This window comes from Pongo abelii, chromosome 15 (genome assembly GCF_028885655.2).
Source record: "Pongo abelii isolate AG06213 chromosome 15, NHGRI_mPonAbe1-v2.0_pri, whole genome shotgun sequence".
NCBI classification, from domain to species: domain Eukaryota; kingdom Metazoa; phylum Chordata; class Mammalia; order Primates; family Hominidae; genus Pongo; species Pongo abelii.
The window spans coordinates 83,930,767-83,957,376 of NC_072000.2; the positions used below are offsets into that span (position 1 = coordinate 83,930,767).

At 36.7% G+C, this 26,610-nt stretch overlaps 1 protein-coding gene across 44 annotated transcripts in view; it reads left to right on the forward strand.

The window, feature by feature from the left end:
- The window catches only part of NRXN3 (neurexin 3), a 1,691,350-nt gene that overhangs the window by 1,500,509 nt on the left and 164,231 nt on the right, over window positions 1-26,610 (forward strand). For 22 of the 44 annotated variants that reach the window (XM_054529674.2, XM_024231183.3, XM_054529671.2 and 19 more), the window contains one exon: window positions 22,625-22,714. In XM_054529674.2, the coding sequence (XP_054385649.2) occupies window positions 22,625-22,714 (90 nt within the window). 44 annotated transcript variants of the gene reach the window in all.

The following is a 26,610-nucleotide window of genomic DNA, read 5'->3' on the forward strand; positions in this document are numbered from 1 at the left end:
ATTTGAACGAGGTTTCAGGACTACAGAGATATAAGGGCAACCAGAGAAAGCCTCACTTAATGAATGTGTTTGAACATTGTGAGGAACATTTTAAAACCATCTTATAAATAAGGTGCTCCAACATTCAGTCACAAAAGGTATCAATTAATCACTCAAACTAGTATATCTTGAATATTCGCACTGCTAAATAGTCATCCATTCCAATTTGTCAGAAATGAATTAGGATTCACATGTTTGTGAGTTTCTATTTCCAAGGGAGTTTCCACATTATGCAGTTTGTCTTCGGTTAACAAAAATGTTTTAAAAGAATGTTTTCCATAGGCACTTATATATACATATTTATGTAAAGCAATGGTCTGCAACCTGGCTGAAATTGAGAATCCCCTGGGAAGTTTAATAAATTGCCAGTGCTCGGGCACTGGTCTCAGGGCATCTCATTTAACTGATCTGGGGTGTGGTCCATGGATCAGCAGCATCAGCTTCCCCTGGGAGCTTGTTAAAAATGCAGACTCTCAGGCGCCACCCCGTACCTGCAAAATCAGATCCCCCAGTGCTATGGGTACATTGTAAATTGAGAAACACTGGCCCAGGCATTTTTTTTGTTTGCTTTTTGTTTTTTTAAAAAAAGCTCCTAAGGTGATTCTCTGTGTAGCTAAGTTTGACGTTCACTGATATGTGGAAGCTAAAAAATGTGTCTTTTTTTTTCTTCTTTCAGACTGACTACCGGTACTGTTCAATGTGGTAGTCGCTAACCATATGTTGCTATTGAGCAGTGTGGCTGGTATGACGGAGATTCTGAAATTTTTGTTGTATTATGTACTTATGTCCTAGGCACTGAAGGCTTTAAATACATTTCTCATTCAGTCCTCGCTCCAACACTATGAGGCTGTAGGTTAGAGGCTAGTATTAGCCAGTGCAGGACTACAATATGCCATCTTTTATTTCCTTTTATGTGTTTTCTACCATGTAAACGATGGGCATTTAACTTTGTGTACCTTCTGAACTCATCTAATGAGTTTTGATATTATACAATCACAGGGATAATAACTCCACCCTATCCAAGCAGCTGTTGGAGAGGCATTAAAGGGTGATGATTAAGCATAAGGGTTTTGGAGTCAGACTTTCTGGGTGTAACCAAGGGCCCCTGGCCCTATCACTTGCCAGCTTGCCCACGACCTTGAGAAGGTTCCCACTGTCGAGAAGTTTCTCTATGCTTTGATCTCCATGATCATATATATGCATTTTCTCGCATTAAAACCAAGTGAATGCTCAGATTGGCATTACTATAGGACACTTCACAAAAAAAGAAAGTACTGGCTAGAGGTATGTTTCCTAAACACACATGGCAAACTACCCTTTCTTAAGCTATATTTGTATGCTCTGACAGCATGGCTATGGTGCAAATCTATCAACAAACTTGACCCTAAGAAGCCTGTTACATGACCTATAAAATGGAGATTGTGTTCATTGTTCTGTCTTAGAAAGTAGAAAGTTCTTTGAATACCTTAAAGGATGGCATGAATAATAATTGTACCTGCAGGTGTATTGTCTGGATTATCTACCACCTGTATACATTTTAGGACCATTTTTTATCTTGAAAGACTTTCTACAATGAAGTTTACTTATGAAAGGTGAGAATAGGGGACTAAGAGATTTTCCATCTTGCTTTCTCATCCTTCATGGAGAATTCCACAATAGTAGAAACGGTTCCAAAGTGAGGGACATGTGCACTGAATAAACACTTTCTCCCAGAGGTGTAGGAAGTGGCAGATGGTGCCATTCACCGTCTCTCAGCCAAACTCACCCAGGTGGTGATGGCTGCCATTTGCCGAACATTTATGACATACTCCCCACTTCATGGGCAGCATCCTGCTTAGTCTTGAAACCACCCATTAGGACAGTGTTGGTCTTATTCCCATTTTTTAGATTAGGAACAGTCTATGGGAGTGTAGCTTAGTTTGGTAAATGCTGGTATTCCACCCAGAACCATCTGACTTAAGAGTCTTAATGTTTAATCACACTCTGCTCCTTCCTTAGATTCTCGTAAACACCGTAGAACAGTTGCCTATCCTAGAAATTCTGGGTTTAACTCAAATCTTGACAATTTAGAATTTTTCTCTCAAGTTAAATTATAGAACTCCCCCCTCAGGTTAAGTCTCTAATTTCTGCCCAGTCTAGAAGTCAGCATTTCCTTGGGCATCTATACACATTTGGCTTTATCTATATCATCGGTGTGGCCTCTGGAAGCCTTGTCAGCCTCTTTCTTTTTGTGATCTTGTTTTACCTTCTAGTGCCGTATCTATGCAAAAAGAAAGAACTTTTAAATGAAGGTTTGTTTTGCTATTTAATAATCTTGCTTGGGGAGTGAGAGAGTGGCAAGAAGGTGCTTAGTATTTTTTTATTTAATTTTTGTTTTATCAAGGAAACTTCCTTTCTTCTCTGTGAATTCCCAGCCACAAGATAAATAGTCTTGTATCTTGTAAGTTAAATACAATTACTGCTGTCAAACCTAGAGCCTTTTTCTCTCTCCCATACATGTCTCTAAGAAGCTGATAAGCATTTAAAGGCAAAGTGGAGCTTGGACTAACGCTAAAATTAAACATAACCACCCAGAAGACAAAGAGACCAGATAGAAATGTATAAAACATTTGAGGTGGAGGGAACACATGGACACAGGGCACATAGAAACTTGTCCCCAAAGCATTAGGTTAATACATAGCTCAAGGTTATTTATAAAGGAATTAACATACACAAAGGAGCTTTTTATAATTATGAGGATTTACATCAGATGATAACAATTGTAGTAACCAAAGATATTATTTATCTAGAATTCACTTGTGAACAGGGCAATGCTTTTGGTCTACAGGGCTGTTGAGCAAAAGAATAATTTTGCTGCAACCTTCTGTAGGACTTTATAGGATGCACATTTACATTTTCCCCATTTTTAGTAGACTATCTTGGGATTTAAAGAAGAAGTTGGAATTTTAAAAATTAGAAAGCACATCGTATTTATTTAGCCATATGTTAACTATTATAAATATTATAGTCTAGGGACTCAGTAAAATGAATTATTAAAAACTTGAGGGTCACTTCTAGGTACAATTTAACTAGGGATGTAAGATAAAGAATTTCTTGATTTCCATCCATAATGCATCTATTTTAATTAAATAATATCTTTCAAGATTAGAAATACAGTGTAGTCACACTTTATGGGATTTTTTAAATTATACTTATTTGAAATAGTGTGACATAAATAAAAATATTAATAACATCTCCCTCTATGTGAGGCATCGGTAATAACATACATTCTTCTGAATTAAAACAATCATCGAATATTGCATAATTTCAAAGCTGGTTAGTGAATTACAAGTTTTGTTTTCCCTATTGTCCCATGGAAGCTCTAGTTTAAGTAGTTAATACAAATTCTGGCCTGCAGAAGTTGCTTTTAACTATGAAAACTTAGAACTATTATCCCAGCCATAAAATACAGTTACCCTGTACTGTTTTTCCTCTGCCCCAGAGCTGGCTGAACACCAAGTGTCCCGTGCAAAAGCATAGTTTTATTTACAGGAAAAGTTGCCAAGTTCCAGTCTCTTCAATTGAAATTTTGCACAAGGTTGCAGAGTCTCTCTAGTTATTTAAAGTCTAAAAAGAACACTGAGCTTCTTTGAGAAAGGTGGTACATAAATATCCAATAATAATAATATATATTCACATACAGTATGTCATTTATACTTCTATAAAGCAGAGAAGGTAATGAAAGGTGCTCTATACTGTAAATCACTCAATTGATTGTAATCATATTGCAGCTCATCTCAAAGAGAGAAAGACCTTCCACTCGTCTAAAATCCCTGTCAATATCCCAGCAGGCTGAAGAGAGGGGAAAGGAGGTCAGAAGAGGAAGGAGGGAATGAGTCAAGGACAAAGAGGCGCTTTGAGTCTTCAGTTCATGGAGTTAGTTAACATGAATTTGATTGGATTCCCAGTGATATTTACAGTTTCCTCCATAAGATGCATTTCTTTTCCACGTGGTACTTTTACAGCCTTTCAGCAAGTCCCTGATGCTCTGTGTTGGCCTTGATGGCATAGTTTACTAAGTGCCAATGGTAGATATATAGTACAGCATAAGAAGACTTAGGGACTAAGTTTATAAGTAGCAAATGTCAATTCAACAGAACTTAAATGCGAAGTGTATATCAAACAATAGAAGTCGATTGATCATGGGCTAGCAAAAAATTTTTATTGCGCTTTCAAACAGCATAAACACTGTAAAAACCTTTTTACTAACTGCTGTTGCCTTTAATGTAATCGAAGTATTCCCCTATCCTCATCACCGGGGTAGCTCTGAGTGGAGCCATTTCTTAATGCATTTATTCATTCACCTTCATTCACTATTCAACAAATATTTGTTCAAGGGGTAGATATTACTGTTATCATCATTTCACAAATGAGAATCTGGAGCTTCTCCCAGGGTCAAGCTAGCACATGAATACCTGGAACTGAAGCCTGTATGTCTTAGAAGGCAAACCCAAAACTCCCGTACACTGCACTATCTTGAACCTACAATTCCACAAAGTGAAAGAAGGTGCTACTATTGAGGTGAGATCCAAGTTCAGTAGCGGGTACACATAAATGCTTGATGGAGCCTGAAGACCAGACAGGGGCGAGCATGGAATACAATTTGGGATGTGACCTTGAATTACCTGGAACAATGCCAATAAGCTCTGCTCCCCTACCTAGTGTGAAAGATGACATGACAACTTACACCTTTCACATTGAGGAAATTAATGATCATGGAATTCTTTCTTTCTTTTACTTAAACATTTTTTTACGGTTTTATTGAGGGATGATTGATAGGCAAAAAATCGTGCGCGCATACTTTGATGAGTTTAGACATGTGCGTACACCTGTCATACCTTCAACACGGTCAAAATAAACACATTCGTCATACCTTATTTTACTTAGTGTCATCTCCCCAGTGGTTTCAGGGTAGAAGTATTAATCTCCCTCGTTTACGGATGAGTAAACCAAGGTTCAGGGAGGTTGAGCACATTTGCTGTGGTCACTGTCCACCAAGGGTCAACTCCGAGATTCCAGACAGATTTGTTTGCCCTCGCAACCTAATCCCCAGGTTACCCACTCCACTTTTTCAATGTCTTCCAAGAGCACTCCAGTTTGCATCATCTACAGAGCTCAAATTCACATGGTTGACAGATATAAATTCACATGCAAATGTACTGTTATTTCCTACATCCCAGTGCACGCAGAACACTCTGTAATCCCATTATTAAACGTTTACTAGAAATGTGCTTCTGCCTGATGCACAATTGCCAGCCTCAATGTTTAATTAAACTAGATTTGTTTTCATTTTAATCACATTAGAGAAATGTGTTTTTCTCAGAGTTCAGTGGTGAAATCTTCATTCCAAATGCCTCCAAGTAACTGAAAACTGTATATCCCAGAGGAAGGGATGAGGGTATTACAACCTATCCTTGCATAAAATATTTTAGGGGAAAAATATTAATTAATAACAGGTAAGACTGGGATACACTATTTGTTTTTGTATCATCATAGCATCCTGGAAAGGGGTTCTATTATTATTATTACCATTTTAGAGATGAGGAAACTAAGTCTGAGTGGTTAAGTAACACACTCCAGTGTTGCACAGCTAGTAGGTGGCAGAACCAACATTTGGATGTAGACAGGGAAACCCTGATACCTTTATTTAGATTAGGGATCACCAAACCTTTTCCCCCAAAGGCCAAATAACAAGTGGCATAGGCTTTAGAAACCTATGTTATAAATATAAATATATTTAGATATTATTAACTTAAATATTTTACGAATATAAATATGATGATTTGCATGATCTTTGTTGCAGTTATTCCAGTCTGCTGTTATAATGCAAAATCTACTATAGACAATACATTAATGAATAGGCACAGCTGTATTCTAATAAAATTTGCTTTACAAAAACAAGCTGTGATGAACCACATTTGCCCATTAGGTTTAGCTGGGGGACCCCTGATTTAAATCACGGGTAGTTGGAAGCCTACAGCTTCAAAAGTATTTGGAAGCCTACAGTTTTTACTAATCCATCAGCTTTATTTTTTGAATTGTCTTATCTGTTTGGAATAAAGAGAGCAAGAGAATCTCTAAGGGGATGGGTTAAATCCCTAGAGAGACAGAGAATAGTACTACCATGTAGGGTGACATAGACCTACTGGTGAGGTTAATTCAGGATAAAGAAATAAAGAGATACAATACGTAAGAAAGACAGGCACTCCATTTGCCTATAGTTAAAAATGACAAACAACAAAACAGCTAAATACTATTTTTCGAATTCAACACCAAAGACACAGATTCCATTCTAGCTTCATTTATATTTTGCCATACCTTGCCCAGAGCAAGATTTGAAGATGACAGACAGAAAGCATTGTTTCTTTACTTCTGTTACTTCTACTTAGTAAGCTGTGGTGATTTAAATACACCGCTCTCTCCTAAAAAAATAGTGCGTACTTTTCTTTTAAATTCGAGAATTTTGATTAGCCACCCTAGCCTATTTCTCATAGGCCTTATGCATAAAGGTGCCAGTTGATGCCTCGCATTGATCTTTTCTCTTACCCGCTCCCTGATATGTCTGTCTTCTAAGTCTTAGAAAGCATTCCCTTCATTATCTCAGCATTGGTTGTCCCTATCTTGCTGCTGAGAGCTTCCTGCTTGAGCTTCAGTTCCATTTTCAAGCCATTGATCTGATGTTCTGAGGATGGACTAGCCCACTTTAGAGGTGGCTCAGCCCGCTTCATGCTATTGAGTTTTAGAGATTTTAGAATCAGATCCCCTATTTATTAAAGCAGCAAGACCAGGCTATCAGTTTTTATAGATGTGCACATGCCTAAAACCATGTAGTATTTAAAATAAATTTTGACCTACATCCTCCTATTCCTCACCAACCATTTTACTTTCTCTTTCTATGTATTTCCTTCGCTTTTGTGTTTTGCTTTTTGGATTCCACGTGCAAGTGAGATAGTATAGTATTTTTTTCTGTGCAAAGTTATAAGGGATGAATAAGTCTAGAAATCTAATGTACAACATAAGGACTATATTTAATAATATTGTATTATTATATATTGATAATTTGCCAAGAGAGTAGATTTTAGGTATTCATACCACAAAGAAGAAAGAAGGGAAAGGGAGAGAAACGATCACTATATGAGATGATAGCCATGTTACTTTGCTCGACTACAGTCATTTCACTGTTTATATGTATATCAAGATTACACATATACCTTATATGTATATATATACCTTAAATATATACTTTTTTTTTAAAAGCCAAACTAAAGCGCACTTGGTTTTTATTTACAAAATAGGGACCCCCTTCACAGTTTGCTGACCTCAATTTTGACTCCAATTAAGTTATCAAAGTTCTAACTACCAGAATAGAAAGCACATACTGCCAGATTTGGCCCTATAGTGCAAGAAAAGTGGTCACAGTTTTCTTAATCCCAAGGAAAGAAACATAGTAGGTAATCAGTAAATATTAAACTGTACAGCTGAGGTTTTTGGAGCTTTCTGATTTCAATGACTAGCATATATACAACAAAAATATAAGTTGTTATACAGCATCCTTGACAAGCATTAACTATAAATAATTTACTTTTATAACAAAAGAAAAATATCATTTACTACAAAACTTTTAAGCTTTTACTTTAGAAATGTTTCTTTATTGAAACAAATATGATTTTATTGAATTATTTTTTATATTAGTACAATGACTATTCATTGGTCTCAAAGGGTGGATTTCCAAGTATAATTAAACAAAATGATAAATGGGAGAAAGAAGATTTCAGTATCCTTGACAGAAAAATACATATAAATCTAATATAGATATATATGTAAAAAGTAAATCTAAAATCTTAGCCAAGGTTTAGAAATCTTATTACTTCATTTTTATACGTTTATAAAACTGTTGTGAGGTGCTGACTGTTTCAAATAAAATAAAAATTTATGTAAGTAAAATACAAGCTAAAATAGAACTAAAATGTCTTTAGGTTTACAAAATGAATAGCTGGATTATTTTACTGAATTTTTTTTCTGTGGTATGGGTGGCACTGGATCTCTAGAATCGGTAAAAATAAAGGCAATATATTGTTCTCAGGGAGCAATTGAGCTCTCCTAGAGGAGGCAAACCAAGTGAAATCTAATAGTTTTGCTTCATTTTGTGACTTTCCCCCACTATGACCTCAGAATTTTGAGCTACAAGTAGGTCTATAAAGGGAATTTTGGAATACTCTTAATAGATCTGGTCTTGAAATAAGTCAGCTAAACTGAGTGAGGTGCTTTGCCAACACATTAACTGAGAGTCCTGACCAACACTGATCCCAGACCTTCACGGACAATTCTCTTGTTTTATTTCGATTTCCAGTAGTTGTATGTAATTCTTCTAAGAGACTTGTTCCAAGCCAACCTTCCTAGTGGTCTTGTTGAAATGAGATAGTGGTTGTAGGTATCGTTGATGAACACATAGGCCAAAACATTATTGAACGATTCAGAAAGTAAATCTAGCTTATTCTGTGGCTGCATAATTATATAACTGTAGCTTTCTGTCAGGTTACAGTGGCTTTAATTTTCTGATCAAATAAAACAATCAATATAATTGTACTTTGTTCTTCCCTCTTCTGGCTTCGATTCTTTGATTTGTGCCACTCACCACTCTCATTCTTCCAACCTCCCCTACTCCATTGGCCCCTGCAGCTACTTAGAATAAGCAAGCTGTTGATTAAAGGGACCAAGAGTTTGAGCAATTACTGTGTATACTTTCAAACCTCACTGCCATTTGAAAGTGAAGTCCCAATTGACATAGCCAAACTGTAAGGACAAAAGCAACTCTAATACCTGCTTTCCTTTGTTTATAGCAACTGCTCAAATTCTCCTCTAAAAGTATTCATTAAGCATCCTTCTCTATAAATCTCTGTGGTAGAAACTGAATAATAGGACCTGAACCATTATTCAATCAGACCAAGTTTAAACCCAGGTTAAGGAAAGAGGAAATCTACATATGTCTTTGCTGCTCACTGTGTTTAGTATATATCCTCTATAATTCACAATCAAAAGTAAATCTTTGGACAGCATTCTTGTTTGGGTTAGATGAAAAATTTCAATCCCTGTTCAGAAGTCTAAGCGCTTGTGAGGATTCCAATGTGATTTTTAAAGGCCACCATCCCTGATAGTCAGAAATAAAAACATTAAACCAAGAAGACTGCAGGCTTTCTTCTCACCTGTCCATCTCTTGTCCTAATTACACCTTATACTTAGTAATGTTGTAAGTGCTTTTTGACAAGACAACAGTGGTACATCAATAGATACTGCATGAACTGGAGTAGGCAAATCAAGTCACTCAGAGGCCTTCTTTTAATCTCTTGGATCATTATTGCAAAGATAAAAGCAGGTTTCTGAAGGAGTGAAATTCAAAGGAACCTAGTAATTAGAACGGTGAAAATACTAGGTCACCTGGTCCATTTCCCTGCTTGGTTCAGACATTTCTAACAATATGTACTAGTTTAATTTTATTCGTCTAATTTAAAAGGAGAGACTCTATCTTTCTTCCACCAAGATAATAGATCTGATTTCTCCTCTTTGGCTTAAAAAATTTTTTTTTCATTCACATCTTTTATTATTAGGGTTGTCAGTTGAAATTATTTTGAATAATTTCTTTAAATCATGGATTTTTTTCTTACATCTTATATCTAGGAGCTATTTCTTGTTGCAAGGTTCAAGGTTCTATGGCACATACAAAAGCATGCTTTCATTTGAGATATTTATAAAATCTCTCTATACACACACACCTATCAGTGGGCGAATATAAAAAGTATTGCCTTTGCCCTAGCATGTAGTTAATATTCAATGAATATCTTTAAATGTAAAATCACCTATAATCTTTAGACATATTCCTCAGATAGCCAAGATTTAATATTATATATAAAGTCATATGAAATAGCTAAAAGAAGGAAGAGGCATTGCTATTTTATGTATATGTCTCAAATGTTATAAATGTTATAAGAACCTTTCTGAACATCAAAACCTTCAAAGCTAATAGTTTAATAGTTTGTTGGATACCTGCCATCTTTTGAGGTGGCCAATAGTTGTCAACTTTTTGAGTATTCTTGAGCACTTAAGATATGTCAATGTTTGGTTTCATTGTGTGTTAAGGAGGGAATTATGGAAGTAGAATGGAGTAAAAAGCTTAAAAAAGAAAAAGCACTGCTTCTAAGGTGATTTTAATTTCATAGGAAAAAAATAATTTAAGGACTAATATTCAATACAGAGTAGCAGAATCTGGGTGCCAGATAAATATTTAACATTTGTGGATAATGTTACGTAATCATTGGCCACTTTCTTAAAAGTGTTTTTTTAAAGCCCTAATTTTAAAAAATGCTATTCTGGCCATCACATTTATAATGTGAATAATATTTGAGTCATGATGTAACTATAAGTTACTTCTGATGATTGATTGTCACTTGAGTTGTAAATCACAGCATTTAGCAATGCTAGTTGTCCTTACTTTTGTTAACCCCTTAGTCCCTGGATCTTGATCATTTTGGGGTCTTTGCTCTAGAGTCTAGCTGCCATTCACATGCTAAAGAAATGCCCCTTAAATATCGGCTATAACATCCTAGGGAAATGATTTCTAAACTCTTCTCAATGAGTTTAAAAAGGCTGCTTTTTGCTAATCCATAAACTTTAAAAGGGACTGAAGAGGCAGTGCCTGCTTTTTAAAAGCCAGCTTGCAGGCTGGGCGCAGTGGCTCACACCTACAGATGCATGCCTATAGTCGCAGCTATCTGGGCGGCTGAAGCAGGAGAAGGCGGGAAAATTGCTTGAGCCGAGGAGGTGAAGGTTGCAGGGAGCTAAGATCCTGCCATTGTACTCCAGCCTGGGCAATGAGAGTGAAACCCTGTCTCAAAACAAAACAGAACAACAGAAAAAAAGGTAAAACCAAGGTTGCAAGGTAGGACTGTTTGTGTGTGTGTGTGTGTGTGTGTGTGTCTAGTTTTGATCTTTAATGAGAGTTTTGGTTTGTTTTTATTGTTGTGTGTTAGTAGGGAATGTGGTGGAGAAATGCCTTTCTAGTTTAAGTATAGGTAAGGGTATTCATGACCAGTATTCAAAGGGTATTCATACCCTGCAGGGACATAAATGGTTTTGTTTTGGAATGTTAGGGTTAAGGATGGAAGTGAAGGCCCTGTTTGCTCAGAAAAAAACAGAAGGTAATCCTTCAATGCTCTCTGTGAAATCATGTATGGAATGAAAAATTCATTGATGGGGTGAGAGGTCTCAGTGCCAGCAAGTCTTACTAGTAAATTCAGAATTCAGCCTGCTGTTCCTAGAGATCTTCTCTCCACTCCTCATCCAAAGAGTGATAGAAGGAGGTCAGATAAGTAGCTCCTTGTCCCTTTAGGGAGCTACTTAACTCTACTCATTATCGTCTTGGAGTCAATCCCCACCTCATTCCCTGCGCTTCCCCTAGTCTGTGTCTAGAATCAAGGATCAGAGAAGCATCAACACATGCATCAACCTTTCTCCAATTTTCCTTCCCTTTCCCAACTCCCTCAGCCTTACCCTCTCCTCTCAGGAACTGCACTATTGCATCTCTTCTTTTGCATTTGGTAATTCTTTCCTTAGAAAGAGGAACAGGGCTAAGGATAGGCAACAGGGGCCCAGCGGTCCATGTCTCCATCCATGGACCCCTAAGGCTTTTGCCACACAAACTCCTTTGACTCTGGAGACTGCAACAGAGCTGTTTCCCTCCTCCTGCTGAGCCTTGATGGGAACCCTCATAGAAGATGGTGTTTCCTTTACCCACTCTCAGACCCCTGTTCTTCCTGGATCTCCTGAATTCCTGGCTATACCATTTAGGTTCGCTGCATTGCAAACCACTCCAAAATTTCCATGGCTCATGTGGGTGTTTTTTTCTCTTCTGGGTTGGCTTGGATGGAGCTAGATGATCTTGATGGCCTCTTTTACCCCTCTGGGGTCTCAGTTCAGATAGCTGAGTAGGTTCACATGGCTGGGTTTCTTTTCTCATAGAAGTTCACATGGCAATCTCAGGTGTAGGTAGCAGGCAAGGGCAAGCATTCATACACAGATGGCTCTTCAAGCCTCTGCTTATATCACATTTGCTAGTGCCCATATGCCCAAGCAAGTCCCACAGCCCACCCAGAACCCCAAGGGTGAAAAGATAGATTCAAACTGTCATGAGAGGAGTAACAGTCTCACTGCCAAGAGACAGATTTTGAAATGGGATTGTAGCTATTATTTTTTTCAATTTAACACACTGGAAAAGAAGAAAGGCTGTGGTTCTAATAATCATATTTCCCTCGTAAATTTTCTCCTTCCAACCCTGATTCAGGTCTCTAGCTGAGGTTGGAAATCAGTAACTTTCACTAAGGGATTGTCCTTTCTTTTCTTTAGGACATGACTTTTTGAAATTAATCTTGATTCTTTCTGCCATATCCCAAGCCTTACTTTTTTTTTTCCTTTTTTCTCTATGTCTGATAATTTTGCTTTAAGTCAAATTGATTTTTTTTAAATTAAATGCCCATTTAAAAAATTATCCACATTCATGTTCCCTTGGATGCTTTCAAATATTTTATTTTCCTTTGTTTTTGGCATTTACGATCTATCAGTGTTATTTATACAATGTCTTATATTTGTATAGGGTTTGTATGTATAGGAAAGGGAGAACTCCCTTTCCTCTTTTCTTTTTAAACCAAGATAGTTATGTTATAAAACAGCCCCCATGCTGATCCATACTTTTCTCTAGACATTTCTCTGAGCTCAGTACTTTGTTGTTTATCATTATCCTTTGTTTGTAGCCAGATTTGAGGCCATGTTGCAGTTCTCACAAACAAATCAATTTGAATTAATTTGCCAAGTAGAATTAACGAGGCATTGTATGAATTCAAGACATACTACAACTACTGCAGCCCCTGAGGTTATTTCTTCTCTGGGAAAATTTTGACTCTTGTACCACATTTTAATAGTGTATATCTGACCTTTGAATCTTGCACGAAATGATACATGGCTGCCAGCCGGTTTAATTTTTGAGAAGCCTTAAAAATTCTATGCAGCCAAACAAATAGGAGTGTAGACAATTCTTTAATTATTAACCTTATGGGGAGAAAGTTGTCTTCAAGATCGATACTCTCTGATGCTTGCTTGTTGCTAGGAGTTCTTTTTCTGATGATGTTCTAAGAAGAAGTTTGAGAAACATCAAAATAGAGAAAATATATTTCTTAGATGGTCTTTGAGGTCTCCACAACCTAAAAATTATGGGCTCCTTCTCTCAAATTATAAGCTATAAATCCCAGCAAACTCTACTCCCAGAAACTGTTTTTGTTTAATTATAAAATGGGAAAGCATTTACTCTAAAGAGGGACCATGGTGATTACCTGAAATTCCTTCACTCCCTAAATGGACATCTATATCTGTCACTAATATATTATTTAGCAAAAAGAATTTCCTTCAGACTATAATGACCAATACAAACAAAATAAATAAGAAAATCCAGTCCCCTCCCACGGTGAGGAAATGGTAATAGAGTTCTTCAAAGAAACTCTAATTTCTGGGTCTTAGATGAATAACATTAGAAGTGCTTAAGGAACTTGAATTCTAAGCCCCTTTAATGTTCGCTCGGAAATAATTCACAGGAGCCAGTCAGAATAGAAAACTAGTCTGGGAAAAGTGTCCTAAATTTTACATTGTATAATAGGATGGATCTCTTAAACTCGGGACTGATATATAAAACTTCTCCAGTGTTTCATTTGACCAAAAATTGGTACCCATTTAGCTAGATTTAAAAAAGAATATGGTTATGGCTGAGAACAAAACTGGGCTCATTAAAAAACAAACAAACAAACAAAAACGCACGCATGCTAGTGTAACTTTCTCTTGGATAGCAATAGCAAATTGGCAGGTGAGGAGGATATTATAAATACCATGCACAGTGTATCTTCATTTCCCTAAAGAAGTTATACTGTAATGTACAGAGAACTATGAAGGGATCTTAAAGAGACCTGCCTGTGTTCCATCATTTGAAGCTTTCTGGTTACACTGTAAAGTTCGAGGTAAACTAAAATAATAAAAGTAAAATTTATTATCTCACAGTTTCTATAGGTCAGAATTTGATAGCAGCTTAGTTGAGTGATTCTGGCTTAAGGTGTCTGATGAGTTGCAGTTGGTATGAACTACGGCTGCAGTCATCTCAGTGTTATCTAGACCTGGGAGATCTGATTACCTTTAAATCTTTCACTCACATGGGTGTTGACTGGAAGCATCAGTTACTCTCTGGCTCAGTTCCTTGCCTTATGTATGTTTCCATAGAACTTCTTAAGTGTCTTCATGACATGACTCTAGCTTGCTCGAAATGAGTGGTCCGAGAGAGAGCACCTTTTATGACTTAGTCTCTAAGTCCACACACTGTTCCTTCTACTGTATTTTACTCTGTGGAATCAAGTCACTAAGTCCAGCCCACAATCAAGGTTGAAGAATCAAACCTCACCTCTTACACAGAGGAGTTTCAAAGTATTTTTAGATATTTTATAGCTCCATCATAATCTTCCTATTCAGGGACTAGAATGAATGCACAAAAAAATATGCTTATTAAATTTGTGGATAACACAAAGCTAAAAGAGGTATCTCCTCTCCTACCAGAAACAAAAAATCCTAGAGATAAACATTTTCTTACCATGTTTGGATGCTGTTATGAAACAAAAAGAATACATTTAATGAGATATAAATACCTGTTTGAAGTTCATAAAGTATGTTGTATGAATGCAACATGGAACAATTTCTTTGGGAAGCCATTCAACTAGAAACTGGCTTGAGTTTTAGTTGGAAACAAGCCTAATATGCGGTCCTGTTATGATGTGGTTGTTTAAGCAAATCAGTATACTAGTCAGGCCTCCTGTGGGTGGTGACTAGAACAGTGATTGTTACTTTTAGATCTTTTGGGAATAATAAATTCATTCTTAGGCATGGGGGTTCAAGGATGGTCTAAAATGTCTACAATTTTATAAACACTGGCAATTCTATAGGATGTATACAGAAGGATTACTATGTCATAAGTTTCTTGAGCATCAGAGATATTAATAATAGCATGACTTTCCTGTTCACGGGATGACAATGTTCCTGTGTTGTGCAGTGAAATTGTCCTCCCAAACCTCCTCCCTGTCCTCTGAGCTGTGTGGGGACACCACATATGTATGTTTAAATGAACAGAATTTTAAAAAATCAAATATTCTGGCATTCTGGCTTCAAAAACCTTGAGTTTGATGTTCTCTACTTAGAAATAAATAACCAAACATGAGAGGAATGAGAGGAGATGGGGATGGGGAGTGGGAGGAAGAGGGTAGATAGAAATAAAAGGAAGAACAACATTACAGAGAAGCGGAGATCACACAGAGGGTGGACACGCAGGAAGGCCTGGATCACAGAGGGAAGAGTGAGCCCCAAAATAACACCGTGGCTTTTGCAGCAAGGAGGAAATAAGTGATAAGAGGAAAGGCACCTGGGGAAATCTTGAAGGGATCATATGTCAAACGGCTGAAGAGCAAACATTAAAGCTTTATTTTGAAAAGGATATTTGAAAATATTTGACACCAAAAATTCTGTAGGGAAGTAATTCTTGTGGAGTTTGCCTTCTTTTTAGTTTAACTCTTCTGAATCAGGTACTTGTTGTAACAAATCATATATTGAGGGATTATTTTGTGCCACAGATTTGCAACATGCTTCACATACATTTCCTTTTAATTCTCACAGCAATCCCATGTTGCAATTATTATTATGATCCCCTTTTAAATATGAAGAGACTAAAATTTAAAATGCACTAAGACATGGCTAAAACTAAGCATGGTTACCAGAAAGGAACAAGACAAAATTCAGACATTGAAATCAACTACTGTAGCTTCAGTGCATATTTCAGAATAATTGTGGAAGGAAAAAAAAGGTGACATTTGAGGAAAGAAAGCAAATTTTACAGCCAGTTTATGTTTTGTTAATTTATAACATGGCATTTTTGAGAGGGGCTCTTAAATAAAGAATTGGTGCCAGGTTGACCTGGCATACTGAAGAAAGTTTCATTTGAAGTAGCTTGAAAATATTCTCTTAAATTATAGGAATGAATAAAGAGGTTGCAATCACCTGGGCCTAGTTTTATTAACCTAACTGGGATTGAAAGTATCCTTGATAGATGAGGAGAAATGAGCTTCAGGAAGTGAGTTACAAATGGCCTCAAAGTACAGAGAAAGGATAATGATTGGTGAAATATGTTGTAATTATTGCATCAAAGTAAATCATTTCAGTATCATAATACCTCAGCAGAAATGGATTTTTGATTTGTTTAGGGTATGAAAGAGAAGTCTAATATTAACATGTATGCACAAAACATGTATATTCAACCAGCAACAGAGGTCAAGGAATAGGGGCATGAACATTCAGATAGCTGGACATAATACACCAGGGTTACATCTCCAGCATGGTTCCATTCCCATTCCATAGCCTATAAGATATTTGGACATGATAGGCCAGGCGTGGTGACTCATGCCTGTAATCCCAGCACTTTGGGAGGTCGAGGCGGGTGGATCACGAGGTCAGGAGCTGGAGACCAGCCTGGCCAACACAGTGAAACCCCATCTCTCCTAAAAATTAGCTGGGCATGATGGTGCATGCCTATAGTCCCAGCTACTCGGGAGGCTGAGGCTGCAGTGAGCCGAGATCACACCACTGCACTCCAGCCTGCCTGTCTCAGAGAAGAAAAAAAAAAAAAGATATTTGGACATGATAACTAAATGTCTACAGGCTCATCAGTGAGAGAACACAGGCAGAGGCTAGAGCCCATGCTGTTTAAGGCTGCTTACTGGGAGAAAGAACTTTCTTTTCCAAGCCTTAGGTAAGTGTTAGGGAAGGATCCTAAGAATTAAAACAAATCACAGGCTCTCTCAACTCCCAACCTCTTTTGACTCCCCACAAGCTAAGCCCTTGCCTGAGTTATTGCATTTAATTTAGATAAAACCATGCAATATAGATATTTTTTTAAACAAACAAAACACAGATGAAGACACCAAGACTCATCTAGATTAAATAAATTGCCCAAGTTCACAAAACTGATAAATGTCTGGACTCGATTCAAAGTTTGTCTGACTCCATATCCAATGTTCTTTTCACTCATGTTTGGGCCATCTTTGCTTAAACAGATCAACTAGCACAGCCTAGAGTTGGTAAACCCATACTACAACTTTTATTTAGGAAGGAAATGATACTGTCTGCTCGTATATATTTGCCATTATCAGAACATATCCAGAAGACATGTAGAGGTGAGCTTTATCAGCCAACTTGGTGTATGCCAGGGTGATTTGCACTTCTTTCCAGGGTCTCCGTGGCTCAAGGAGCCACTTAAAAAGCTCCCTTACTTAATAATGCCCTTGGGCTCCGGGTCTATTAATTTACTTCCCCCAAGCCGATCAATTTTCTGTTCTAAGATATCATTAATTTCTTTACCTTGGCACGTTAAAGGATCAAGGCTCGCAACATATAAATAGTTCTTTTTCCTTCTGCCCCAAAGGTATGTAGTGAGGATTAATGAGATGATGCTTATAATTGCATTTTGAGCTCCTTGGTCGAAAGGCACTTTATAAATACAAGATATTAGGTTTTTGCTGAGATCCATCTATCACTTACAAGTGGCCAAACATTCTAGATGGCCTTTGGGTGCGCAACACCTCCCTCTCTGACTCTGAGTTGGTCTGGGACAATGCCAGAAATGTAGCTCAAGCCGAGCTCAGAGTTTCTGGAGTCTCTTCCTTTAGTGTCATATACTTTCTCTGAAACTTAGAAAGTGTTCTTTGGTGGAAGAGACATGGCAATTACCTCTAAACTGCCCTAGTACTTGAGGGCAGCAGTACCACCACATTGATTTTCTTTTGCCTCTGGCTTTAATACATAGCATTTATTCTTTGACTGTTCATTAGACCCACAGTCTGATTTTTTAGTGTCAACAAAGCAATAAAGAAAATTTGTTCCTCCTTTATTTCAGGGCTCAAGACAAAATTCAAAAATACCTTTGGCATTCATTTTGCACAGACGAATGTTGTTAGGATATTCCTATCAGCATGTCCACGTGCTTGACAACATTTCAGGTGGTATTAATAGTCTACCTGCAAGAAAGTGCTTTCTGCCAGCCTGGTGCAAATTGGCAGAACCTTTAAGCCACTCTTTCTCAGCTTAGCAGCAGTATATCATCATTACCTGTGGCTGGACCAAGAAATCACATTTGTCAATGCCTGAATTGCTCTTTTACTTTCAGTGGTTTTAGAAATCCACTTTGTTTTGGAAATGGGCTTAGCTGAGTAGGTTTTAGAAGATACAGAAACATATAAAGTGATAGATAAGAGATTTAAGGGAATATTAAGGATGTTACATTTTCTATGGTCAGTTGGTCTGTGGAAGATGACTTTTGTGGGACCAAAGAGAATATGGTCATCTTTTGAATGAAGGACTGATAAGGTAGTGAGACACGGGAAGCACACCATGGAACTAATGAGCTTCCTTCTGATCATTAGAAAAGAGTTGAGTCGTATTAATAATGATAGTTTAAATATGCTGTACTCCCTATTATTCTATACTAAGTCCTATGATAAATTGAGAAATGGGGAAACTGAGGCCAAGTGACTTGCCCAAGGCCACACGGCTAATAAGTGATAAAGTTAGAACTCAAAACCAGATTTGTCTCCAGAGCCCATGGTCTTAACTCCTATGCTGTATTGTTTATGGCTTTAAGAGTATTAGTATACCTTCTAATTAAATAGGACTCATGTTTGGACCAATAAAGTGTAAGCGCAGTGTTGTAAAAGTTATTTTCCATACTATACAAGAGTTCTAGTTTTCAGTTTTTTCACTTGAAATAATGGTATTCCTTGGAGACTGTTAATAAATTTCGAGTCGAGTCTCACCTTAAAGAGGAATTGATGTATATTGAGGCCTACTCAAGGGTCAGTTTGCTTTCCGTGTCTTTCCCTTTTCCTTTTATCCGAAGTGGATTCACCCAAAGTGGGAAATGTGAGGTTGGAGTGTAAAGGTTGGAACTATGAACCAGTTGGGCTTCAATACTTTCACCTCAAAGTATTCTGTTCTTCACAATATTATAATTCCACAGTGCATGTGCTTGTTGCACACGTCTCCAGGAATTGAAATACTTGATATTAGAGCCAGTGGTCCAAATGAAAATGACCAGAAGAGGCCAAATGTATAATATTCTCAATCCCTTATCAAAAATAGATGGAAAGAAACACACATATATTTAAGTACAATAAAATGTGACTAATACTTTTTTTCTAAAATCCAGTCCCATATACGTGTCAGATCCACAGAAGTAATTTAAGAACAGTTTATTTGAAGATCTCTTTGTGTAATTTATAGATTTCTCAGTGTGATTAAGAAATGAAGTTATCACATTTTTTTCTCTAATTAGTAATGCACGTATGCCTCCTTTTAATGATATTATGATGTTTACTACTCATAGGGCCATTCTTTCTTGAGTATAGCCATCACTTTCTGTTGAAGAATTGATTTCACTCTTTGTTTAAATGTACATACTTGTTGCTATATGAAATGTATGACTGAATATCATTAAAGATTTAGTAAGAATGTATGTGAATTTGGTGAGGTTTGTTCAGCTTTTAGAGTAGCCCTGTATAATAATACTTATATTTAGAAGGTTGTTTGCTCTTCAGTCAAACTAGCAAATGAGGCATGGGGCAAATAACTCATTCTCATGCACATGTTTCTAAAACAGTTCTTACTAATGTTTGAGATAAATTAAAATAAAAACCAACAAGAACATGAAAAGAGACTAAGAACAATGTTAATGCGGCAATTTAAACAAATTTGGTTTTCCAAATGACCTTCCATCTTTCACAACTTTTAACAGCATGCAAGATTGCTATCCTTAGTGCCAGATACTATCAATCTGGTGTGGAAAACTTAAAACTTTTTTCTAAATGTCTTTAAAGCTGAGGTGGAGAAGAATGACTCTCTGTCACTTTCAGAAGGGTCTAAGGTTAAATCATGGCCATGCTGTCCTTCCCCATGTCACTTACTGTTTATCCAACATAGTTATCTCTTTTTCTAGCCTGTATCATGCCCCCAGATTATTTTCTATGGTGCTTTACGTTGGAAAGAGAGTAGATGATGAGGGTGGGATGCTTAGGAGGGCCAAGAGCCCTGTGTATTTGGAGGATGTAAATTAATACAGCTTCTTAATTAATTTGGTGCATATTAAATTCTAGAAATTGGGAATTTTAGTTACTTCTGATTTTGCCCTGCATTTTGCTAAGAATATTTAGCTTTATACTTGCTATTGACTTCACTAATCTATTCCATAGTGAGTAGAATGAAGGTCATTAATATACTTAATGTGTAGCCAACAATGGCAGATACAGAAAACCCAAAGCAATAGAATACACTCAAGGAAGATCTGGCACAAGCCAATTACCTTTTCTCAGTATAGTATTCTGTTGTGTCTAAAACCCTGGAGGATGGATGACATCCTTTATGATATCTGTCACCTGTAGGGTAGGATTATGAGTTATAGATGTAGATTCGTTTCAAAAAGGTACACGTTCTTTTTCTATGAAAACATCTAAAAAGTTTACCCAACTTTATTTTGAATGAATAGAAGGTTGTACCAAGATCTACCAAGGTAGACCATTATAATGATCTCTAATCGATAGCTATATTCTTTCACCATGGGCTATTGAAGCACCAAGAAATTAACTTGCCTTTCTCTTTTTCCTCCTTGCCTGCCCTCTCCATTTTTTTCTGTGAGAAATGATTCCTTGAGGGAAATTTTAAATTATCCACTGCAATTCGAAACTGTTAATTGTTCCTATTGCATTTTATTTTTCAATACATTAATATGTTATATGCTGTACCAACCAGATACGGTCCCAAAACATAGGCTAGAAGCAGATTCATAGTTGCCTTTTTTATGACTTCTTATTTTTAAAATTCCTGGTAGTAAAGATATGAGTCAGCTTGTTAGAATAATTTGTCTATATGAGAAGTGAGTGGGGAACCTTGTGAACATCCTCCAATATTGCTACCCGTTTCCCATCCTACACCCCCACCTTCCCCACACAGAAGGTAGGTAGCAGTTTATTCCCAGGTGGAACCTTTTCAGCCAATAATGACTCCTATAAGGAGATGGCCCTGCAATTGAAATGCTTTAGCATGCCCCTATTTATTTGGTCTGATGCTATATGCAATTCTAATATTCTTTATGGCTTTTAGACTTCTTCGTAAATTGTTTCCAAGCCACCTGGTTTGAGATTTTTCTTTCATTTTTAATATTGGTGATTTGGAATGGAGTTCCCCAAGTTGCAATATAGGCCTATGTATCAAAAGTAATGAATACAATTCACTAATTTCTGCCAGATCAATGTGAGGTTGGTTGATGAGATAGAACAGTTCCCAAGGCATGGCTTCATCATTTTGTTATTTGAAGCATATTCATTAAGGGTGTATCTCCACAGCACCACTCTCCAAGTCTGTCCTAATTATGGAAACCATTCAGCAGTGGTAATAACAGTTACAAAGGAAGAGGGGGGGGAATACTGGCAGTTAAACCCATTATGTTTGAGCCTTGAAACTAATTAGATATTTCATGCTTGGAAGAAGTATTCCTAACAGGCTTTATGAATGGATGCTTTTTCAGGAAGGTCCTCTTACAGTAAGGTAAGAGAAAGAGAAAGAAGGAGGCAGAGAGGAAAGGAGGGAAGTGGAGGGAGGCTAAATATACAAAATCAGTGTCTATTATAAAATATCGGTGCTCAAAAGTGTACAAATGTTATATCACTATTTTATAATTACCTCTATTTCCAGACGTTTGAGTTTCCTTATTTTTAAAAATGTGGAACAAATCTAGAAAGATAGTGATATAAAAGCTTATCTGTACTTATCTACCTCTTTGACAAAGATAATGAGATGCAAGGACATCCTTTATGGAATAAGAAGTCTCCCTTGGCCATCAAGGCTTAATTTGTCCTCTCTTCCTTCCTCGTCAGAACATAAAGCTGTTGCAAACACTTGAAAGGAGAAGAAAAGAAGGACATGGCCCTATGTTTCTGATGGAAATACAGTAGATTAATAGTGCAGCTTGCGTGATTGTGGAGCAAGGGTCCCCTCTCACATGTGAAACTGATCTGGCAGGTGAATTACTCATGGGTCAAGGAGATCCTCGTGCCTCAACTGGCCCAATTAAGGTGTGGTTGAGATGAGACAGAGAGAGAGTGAAGGTAAATCCATTTCTGTAAATGTCCAGACCTCTTAAGGATTCCTGTTCCATGCCACTTTTCCAAAACATGATGGAGTACTGCATGGCTAAGACTAACCTGACCTTTAAAAACCTATCGACCAAGGGCAGAGTGACTTCAACTCCACCTCTACTAAAGATAAATTGACATCTATCTCTAAAAACTTCATAAAACAAACCAAAAAACCTAGGATGTTTTTTAATGACTTATTGACTTTTCAGATTGTTCTTTAAGCTGTTTTTTAAACTTTAAAGGCAACACTGATAATGAACGCTTCCAAATGGTAAAACAGAAAATCCCCTTCAAATATAATCGGCCTGTAGAGGAGTGGCTGCAGGAAAAAGGTAACTGTCATTAAAACTTTCATTTTAAAATCATTTGATCCTAAACCCTCATTTTTAAAGCCTGCAAATAAATGTTCCTTAAATGATAATCGCCTGCTGCATAAATGACTGTTTTAATTTTCATTATAATTTGTGTCAGCTTCCACCTGCCATATGTTGATAAATCATGCTATAATACATTACCATTAAAATACAGTTAAAGGGACTAACTTCTAGCCTGCTATCAGCATGACAAACACAAACAAGAAATTTCAGGAACTTCTAAAACAGAAATGTATTATGGCAATTTAACCACTGCATGACATTATTTATTAATTTGTTTTAAATTACCTTTTACACCAAAGCTTTCTAAAGAAATTCCAAAAATGCTTTTTAAACTTACACCTGGAGGCTGTTTTGGCTTGTAGCATGGTTAACAAAACAAAAAACAAACAAACAAAAAACAAAAAAACAAAACCATAGATTGACTCTTGTAACTTAAACTACTTAAAACAAATATTATAAGGGGAGCATTTTTTTTTAACATTTGTTCTTAAAGAAAAAAATGAAAAAGATGAATTTTGCCTTTAAAACCTACAGAGGCAAAATTGTTTTCTAAGAGATCAATTGTGTCCTAGTTGCTGACTGAAACTAAAAACAAAAACAAACTTATTTTACACTTCGGTTGTGTGGATACCCTTGTGTATTTGATGTTTTATGCAACAAAAGTGTAAGAAGTTAACATAATGAGTTGGAAAAGAAAAGGTTCATGAAAGGCAAAACAGCAGTCTCTGATTTGCTGGAGACAACAACCACTGTTAATAAAAGAGGGCAGCGGTTATAACTGATGTTAGAATTTTCCTGTGTAGCTTCTAGCTGTTAGGAAATAAACCATTGTCTTTCAATGAAAAACAGTCTCTAAGAAGATATTTATTCTTTTTTGTTGTTGTTGAGCCAATATAAGCTACTCCTGTCCCAATACCTTAAGGGAGCTCTTAACATTTGTAGAGATTTCATTGAGTTATATAGAAGAAGTAACCAGGTATATTACTTAGTATACAACTGAAAGAGCAAAGGACTTCTACAGTTTTAAGTTGGAGGAAGACATTCAGACCTTTAAACGTGGAAAATCCTCACGGAGTCTTAACTGTTTGCCCTGTTTTTAATGTATGTGGTCTAATTAAAAATAAGAATAACTCTAAAAAGCAAATAATTTTGTTTAGTAATCATCAGCTCATAAAGTCCCTTTAACATTAAAGACAATGATTGCCTCACTTAAAACAGGAAAAGCAAACTAGATGCATGTCTGAGTCTCATGTGCCTGAGAAACTTTTTTGTTTCTTTCAATTTTATGTTAATAATATTTTATTTTACTCCATTGCCTTTTAAGTCTAAGTTTAATAGCATGCCAGGCATTTTCATTTGTATAAACCATTATAAGGTTATTAGTAGGCTTTTAGTTTTTCCTACAACAGAATTGTTATCCGTTGGCTTTCACATAAAAGGATGCTTTCAAATATACAAGTTGAGGGGTTGGGATGGGGGGAGGGGTGGTTGAGGTGGGACGGGGGAAGATATCCTAGTTTCTTAAATATATGTATGATTATATATGCATATAATACTGAAAAGAATTATTTGCAAACCGTGAGTTTCTCTTCTGCATTTTGTTCGCTGAAAAAAAATTTTTGTTGTAATTTGGGTGAGTAACATCTATTCATTCTATTGTCTTACCTCTTCCTCTGCCTAGCTAACCTTCCCTTCAAAAGGAATAAAATATACCAAAGACTTGTAAAGACAATGAATATAAAGGGTAAAGATAGATGGATGATTAGACAGATACGTTTGGAAGTATTTGGAATGCCTCTTTGGAGTTATTTCTGTCACGGGGGAGGAGAGCTGTGTCATAGCATTCCCAAGTCTCTTTTCTGGCTCTGTCTACTATTGACTAACTTTCTGACCTTAGACAATCCACTTAACCTCTCTATATCTCAGATTTCCCATCTGAGGACAGGCAAAATAATACTGCCTATTCCCCAAGGGTGTTCTGAGGTTTAATTAATTAGTCTTTGTGCAACACTGACTGGAGACATGCAAAGATTTAATTTAAGCAGTATGTGAACTTGATGTCCAAATGAGGTAATAATTAATGACTTCCAAGAGGATGGGCATCTAAAACAAAGAGTAACCTGCTACAATTCCTGTACTGGTGTTATAACCAAATTTTGCATTAAGAAAGATAAAATAGTTATCAGATTAGGATATATATGCATAAATATGCACGTATATATGTATGTTTTTATGTACATATAATGGTCAGTTATTATAAAAATCTGATCATAAGCCATGAGTGAAAATAATGAGAATAATGAGATCTTGCATTGATTTGGGGAAATCTTGGGCAAATGATAAAAAGAAACTGGTCAGTTCTTCACATTCTTCATAGGGAATGAATAGTGATGGTTTTTTCTGTTATTCACTAACCCCTGTTTATCTGAGAGATAAATTAATCAGAGTAAGGGATGGCAGGACACTAAGAGTGCCCTACTGTTCCTTTATTGATTGCTAGCTTTGCCATTAACCACCTAATCCAAGGTACAGGGAGCTAGGAGAGGGTTTTACTACAGCAGAAAAGCAGATCTAGCCAGAAACAGACCATGAAACAAACAAGCAAACAGAAAAAAAAACACTTCCTATGGCAAGATGAAAAACTGAAACATAGACAACCCCCTTTACTGTCTCACTCCACCAGTGTCTTATTCTCAAGAAGTGATTAGTCAGATCTCTCTGGGAAAGTAGCTGTAGTCAGGAGTAGAGGGGCAGTTTAAATCTTGTAGCCCAGGAAACCTGCCTTGCCTTTCCTGATGCTTGGGTCAGTCTTGAACAGGCAAAGAGCACTTTGTGGAGTGAATGATGGCAACTGGAATGAAGGAGACTCATCATCTCTAGCCAGTGTAATTCAGCTTTGCATTTCAGTTTTCTCTGATCCTCTTTTTATTTGTAAGCATTGGCATAATAACACCACTGGAGAAATAAGATGAGAACTATTATAGAGGTTATCATTGTGAAGTATTTTCAAGGATATTAGAATGTAAGATTTTCTACCTGTAATCAAGTATAACTGTTAACTTATCACCAGTGCTGAACTATATACAAAATGAAGAGATGGATAAATATTACGATTCGCCAGCAGTTGTGTGCATGGAAAGTATCTCTTGGCATTAGGCTGTCTAATGTAAGATGCTGAATTTTTTCCTAGAAATCTCCTACTAGGCAGCTGCTTCTAATTTCTAATTCATTATGTTAAGCTGCTTCAAATGCCACTGTGGGGTTGAAGGAGAATTTATTTTCCCCTTCCATCATTTCATGTCTTTTGTAGTAAGCTCAGGGCTTCCAGGAAAAAACAAAAACAAAAACAAAAAACTGTCTTCAACAATAAACAGTAAAGAGGTATGAACTCCAGCACATTACTTAGTATTATTATGCATTAAACTTTCTGCTGCGTCTTGTGTGAAGAAGACAGAGGACAAAATACAGACAGTGATGCATATGCACAACACACTAAATGAATTGCTGAGAAAATGATGAAAATCTATGAGATCTGTTTTGATTGCACCCTTGGGATCTGGGTAATTCTGTAATCATTAAGGCCAGCAGATCCCATTTTCAGGTTCCGGAGATTTTTATAAAGTATAGATCATTTTCACTATAACAAAGTTCTCTGGCCAATTCACCATACTGCAGTGTTGAAAGCTTCCAAAGAGATATTATTTATAAATCATTCTTGATTAATGGGCACTACGAGTCGCCCAGTGAGCAGAATTAACTCTTGTCTAAGGAGTATCCTCTGATCAGATGAGCATTCTCTTCTCTGCCACTTCCATTTCTTTCATTGTTATACATTGAGAAGGTATTTCACA